Source organism: Agrilus planipennis, unplaced genomic scaffold, assembly GCF_000699045.2.
Source record: "Agrilus planipennis isolate EAB-ADULT unplaced genomic scaffold, Apla_2.0 scaffold46, whole genome shotgun sequence".
NCBI lineage: Eukaryota > Metazoa > Arthropoda > Insecta > Coleoptera > Buprestidae > Agrilus > Agrilus planipennis.
In genome coordinates, this window is record NW_020438933.1 from 1,458,253 (window position 1) to 1,464,539 (window position 6,287).

Sequence of the window (6,287 nt, forward strand, 5' to 3'; positions counted from 1 at the left end):
CATGAATGGTACCTAGAAATCTCAAGTTTGGGAAAAAGTCTTCGTCAAGAAAACCTCACGTTACTTCAAAACGTGGAACCTCAAGATGCGAGAAACTCTGTGCGTTGTCTACCTAATCTACTTCTGAAGAAATCATTTCCACCAGAATGTAAAATTTATACTTTTAAAGCTACAGAAGAATCCATTCAACAAGTCAATCCTTTCACATGGCTGGTAGCATCTAAACACCCATTAAAAATAACTTACAAATGTAAAGGGCAACCAATCAAGAGATCGACCATTCAACAGACGTCCTTGCTTAAAATTAGCGAAGAATGTATGTGTTATTTCGATAACGGACTCAGAATAACGACGAACAACAAGCAAAATAAAATTGTTAATGTTCCGGTAGTTACTCCGGAAATACCTCAAAATTGCTGTAAACAAGTAATGCGAACTCTAAACCAGCTTGAAGATGATCCCATCGATCTCAACTATCTGAAAAGAGAGAACCTTCCGCTTCTACAAACAAAACTATCTAATCTCCAACAAAAAATTAAGGATGAATCAGCTAGAGTCTTCACCAATATCCATTCCCAATGGTATTTCTTACTGCCAACAACTTTACTTGGGATTNTTTGGACACAAGGGAATAACTGAAACTCTAAACAAAATACAAGAATACTTTACCTGGCACAAAATTAAAGATGACGTAACTAATTATATAAACTCTTGTTTGGAATGTCAAAGTAATAAAACAATTAGACGTAGTTTCGAAGCTCCTTTAACAATTACTGAAACCCCGATATATCCTTTTGAAAGAATCGATTTAGATACTGCTGAAATTTATTTCTCACCTTCAAAAAAAGAATATGTTTTAGTAATACAAGATCGATTAACTAAATTCCTCAAAACTTATATAATCAAAGACAAAACTGCAGAAACGATTAAAAGTAAATTATTAAATTTCATCGCAACTTTTGGCCTACCTAAACGAGTACATACTGATCATGGCGGAGAATTTGTTAATAAATTATTAGAAAAATTAACATTTGAGTTAGGAATTCAACATACAAAATCGATAGGTTACCATCCCAAAACTAACGGTATGGTAGAGAGAGTAATCAGTACACTTAAAGATACAATTTCGACTTATTCGACAAAAGAAAAAAATAAATTAGGCCCTAAAGCATTATTAGATTCAGCAACATTTGCGTATAATACGTCAACCCATTATGCGACGAAATTGACCCCTTTTGAAATATTGTACGGATTTAAACATAGAAACCTCAATAGTCCCAAAGACGACATGGTTAACGAAACGACAATTGAACAGTATGTCACAGAAACTCAGTCAAAACAAAAAGAGCTTAGGAAATTGGCATCTAATAACCAAATTGAAACTAAAATTAAAGTCAAACAAAAATATGACAGCAAAATAAAAAAGCCACTACCGGATTACCATGTAAACGATAAAGTCTTTTTGAAAAACCAACTGATTAACAAACAAGGTCAATCTAAATGGTTAGGTCCATTTATAATAACGGAAATCATTTCACAAAATGTAGTAAAAATTAATAAGAAAAATAATAAGGACAATTTCACATTAGTCAGCGTAGAACAAATTAAACCATACAAATCTGTATCTTTTACAGATGCTGCTGCGAGCTCTTCACAGTAAAACTACCAAACACCGGTATTTATTTCGAAGACAAAGGGTCCCTCCTTCTCTCAGATTCTTCATATGATATATTAATTTACAAAAATTTGACACCTTTATTTCAAAACTTTGAAATACTTAAATCTTATCGAAAAGAATTAGACGAAATAGGCAACAAAATTAATAATGTTAACCTAAAAATACACGCTACAGTTTTAAAAAATACCCTTAATAATTTAGAAACCAATTTAAATGAAATAAAATTTATTGTACCAAATCCAAAAAGAAAACGTAGAGGCTGGTTTAATATAATCGGAACGGGCTTACACACTTTGTTTGGAACGCTAGATGCTGATAATGAAGCTAAATATGATAAATTAATAAACGAATTGCAAACATCAAATAAAAGGATATTAAAACTTCAGGATGAACAAGTTCATCTAACTCAGATGGTAATAGCAGATTTTAATGCCACTTTATTTAAAGTTAATTCAAATGAAAAAATTATCCAGAAAACTATATTCAAAATTAAAGAAACGTTAAATGGAAATGCAATTAGAATAAATGAAAACCAAATTACTTTACAATTTTTAAATACATTAACACTTATTAATGACGTAGCATCTGTAATCAACAAAGACGTAAGTAATATTATAGAAACACTTACTTTTGCTAGAATTAACATTTTGCATCCTAGTGTCCTAAACCACGAACAATTAAAAGAACAATTGCATCAAATTCGTCCAAATGAAGGTGCTGCACTACCGTTTCCTTTTGACAATACAAATATTTACAAATATTATCAAATTATAAATCCAAATATTTACCCTTATAGAAATGGAATTTTAATCAAATTAATTATACCACTTGTAAAGAACATTAAAATGAAACTATTCGAAGCATATTCCTACCCCGTAAAATCAAACGATACATTTTATCACACCCTTATACCCGACAATCCTTACGTGGCAATTTCTGACGACCATCAATGGTACCTAGAAATCCCAAGTTTGGAAAAAAGTCTTCGTCAAGAAAACCTCACGTTACTTCAAAACGTGGAACCTCAAGATGCGAGAAACTCTGTGCGTTGTCTACCTAATCTACTTCTGAAGAAATCATTTCCACAAGAATGTAAAATTTATACTTTTAAAGCTACAGAAGAATCCATTCAACAAGTCAATCCTTTCACATGGCTGGTAGCATCTAAACACCCATTAAAAATAACTTACAAATGTAAAGGGCAACCAATCAAGAGATCGACCATTCAACAGACGTCCTTGCTTAAAATTAGCGAAGAATGTATGTGTTATTTCGATAACGGACTCAGAATAACGACGAACAACAAGCAAAATAAAATTGTTAATGTTCCGGTAGTTACTCCGGAAATACCTCAAAATTGCTGTAAACAAGTAATGCGAACTCTAAACCAGCTTGAAGATGATCCCATCGATCTCAACTATCTGAAAAGAGAGAACCTTCCGCTTCTACAAACAAAACTATCTAATCTCCAACAAAAAATTAAGGATGAATCAGCTAGAGTCTTCACCAATATCCATTCCCAATGGTATTNAATTGGTGTTTAATTTTAATTCTGGAATTTCGTTGTTTAATATTTTGGTGATTTTCCAATACTGTTCATGTTTTGAAAGCCAAATAGGTCCATTAACCCACAATTTATTTTTTATAAAGTCTGAGGGAAACTGTCCTCGCGATATATAATCAGCGGTGTTATCAGTGGTTGATACGTGGTACCAATTGTTTTTGTTGGTTAATTCTTGTATCTCAGAAACCCTGTTTGCAACAAAAGTTTTGAGTAAATGAGGAGGAGTTCTTATCCAACTTAATGCAATCGTGGAATCAGAATAAAAATTTGTTTTTATGAATTTCAAGTTACATAATGATTGCAACACGTTGGTATATAAATTTGCTAGTAATTTAGCCGCGCAAAGCTCTAGCCTGGGCAACGAAACTGATTTTATTGGTGCAACTCGCGACTTAGCACATATTAATTGAACTTTGTGGTTATTAAAATTGTCAGTCGATCTGACATAAAAACACGCGCCATACCCCTTTTCACTGGCATCGCAAAACCCGTGCAATTGTAAATCAACTGAGTTTTTAAGGATTATCTGACGATTAACATAAAAATTATTTAATAAAGGTAACTGCTTTTTAATGTTTGACCATTCTGTATAAATGTATTGCGGGATGGATTCGTCCCAGGTTAATTTTGCCTTCCATAGTTCTTGCATCACAAGTTTTGCTTTGATTATAACTGGGCCTAATATACCCATGGGATCAAAAAGTTGAGATATCTCAGATAAAATTGTTCGTTTGGATACCATTTTGTTTTCACTTAAAGAATTAACCTTATAATTTATTGTGTCTAGATAAGGATCCCAATGTACCCCGAGAACCTTTTTAGTATCATCGGTATCTAAACAAACACGTTGTGGTGTTGATGATTGTTTTAAATCCTTTAAAAGAGAAGGCTCATTAGATATCCACTGTCGTAAATTAAAACCACCTAATTTTAATAATTCGATTAATTGATATACTAATATTTGGGCTTCTTTAATATCATTAGCACCGGTAATTACGTCATCTACATAAAAGTCGCGATCAAGTATTTTTGATGCTAACGGAAATTTATGTCCATGATCTGTTATCAATTGTTTGAGTGAACGAATGGCGAGAAATGGTGCTGATTTTGTTCCGTACGTGACTGTATTTAACATAAAAACTTTGATTGATTTTGTGTGTTTGTCCATAACTAGGATTTTTTGGTAAACCGCATCATTTAAATCTACTAAAACCTGGCGAAACATTTTTTCTACGTCCGCTATTGCCACAATGTTATGTGTTCGAAAACGAGTTAATATGGAAAATAAATCGTCCTGTATTGTAGGGCCCTGCATTAATACTTCGTTGAGAGAAACACCAGTGTCTGTTTTGGCAGATCCATCAAAAACTACACGTATTTTGGTCGTTGCGCTAGATTCCTTAAATACGGCGTGATATGGCAAATAAAAACCTGTATTTTTATCGTCGGTATCTGTTATATCTGTCATGTGTTTTAATTGTAAATATTCATCTAAAAATGCATTGTATTGTTTTCGTAAATCTGGATTTGATTCTAATTTTTTATCCAAAGTATATAATCGTTTTAATGCTGTCTGATATGAATTTCCAAGTTCTACTTTTCTTTCGTTAAATGGTAACCTAACTATGTATCTACCTTCAGGACTTTTATTTAGATTTAGAATATAATGTTTTTCGCATGCTTCTTCTTCCTTTGAAAAATGTTTCTTATGTGGTAATTCCTCTAACTCCCAAAATTTAGTTAACTGATTATCTAAAAACGAGGTTGTTAAAAAACACGAATTTGTTTTAACTAATTGATTATTTTGAATATTTAATTGTCCTGTTACAATCCAACCAAGTAATGTTTTTTGTAATGTAATTGAATTATTGCATAATTTAATTTGGCCTATACTTAATAATTGATAAAATAATGTATTTCCTATGAGGGCATCTATTTCTGACGACTTATGAAATTCAGAGTCAGCTAGAATGATATTTTTTGGAATAGATAAGTTGTTTTTGTTAATTGTTTTGGCTGGTAGGAGACCGGTTATAGTAGGTAAAGCTACAAGTTGAACTTCAGAAGAATAGGAAGTTGTGCGTGATTTTAAAATAGTCTTAACATAATATTTCGACTTAGTTAAAGACTGACCTAAACCTAAAAATGGTAATTCAATTTTAGTTTTTGTTAATTGTAATCGTTCAGCAAATTTCTCTGTTATAAAATGATTTTGAGAACCACTATCAAGCAGTATTCTACATGGAACTTCATTTCTTTCCTTGTCAAGCATTAATACAGAAGCAGTACCTAACAATATTTCTGAACTTGACACAACTGTTAAATTTATATTGTTACCACTAATTTGATCAGATAATGTTTGGTCTTGATTCTCCTCATGATTATTTTTAATGTTTGTTTTACGTGTATTAATTGTATTATTAAAGTGTAACAGGGTGTTATGTTTACGATTGCATTTTTTGCAACCACCTTGTAGGCATTTTATTGTTTGATGATTTGATTTTAAGCAGTTTAAGCAAAGGTTTGCATTACGAGCTGCTTCAGCACGTTTATGTTCATTTAAACTTAAAAACCTTTCACATGAATATATTGCGTGATCTTTAGAACAAATGACACATTGACGACTTAATTGAGTCCCTAAGTATGATTGATTATTTTTTATGTGTTTTTTATAGTGACCCTTTGAATTATTAAATTGTGTATTACTAAATTTATTAACTGATTCATATGAATTGGAATCGATTTCATCGCCTCTTGCTTGTTTACTTAGAAATGTTAAAAGTTGTTTGAAAGTAGGCATTTCTTCATTCTCTAATGTTCTTTCCCAGGCCCTACGTGTCCCCTTATCTAATTTTGAAATAATTATATAAGCCAACAAGGTATCCCAATGTTCGATAGGCTGTTTAAGTGCCTTTAGTGCATTTATGTGAACTTGGGCCTTTTCTACTAAGGAGCGTAGACTAGCGGGAGTTTCGCGATATATTTCCGGTAATTCTAATAATAATTTCAAATGAGTTTGAATGATCTGTCGCGGTTTATTACACC

At 32.0% G+C, this 6,287-nt stretch overlaps 1 protein-coding gene across 1 annotated transcript in view; it reads left to right on the forward strand.

Annotated features, from left to right (window-relative positions):
* Positions 1-1,424: 1,424 nt before the first annotated feature.
* LOC112904387 overlaps positions 1,425-6,287 on the forward strand; it is a 24,903-nt gene continuing 20,040 nt past the window's right edge. The window contains exon 1 of the mRNA XM_025974265.1: positions 1,425-3,203. Within this exon, the coding sequence (XP_025830050.1) occupies positions 2,089-3,203 (1,115 nt within the window). The 5' untranslated portion in view covers positions 1,425-2,088. The remainder of the gene's footprint in view (positions 3,204-6,287) is intronic.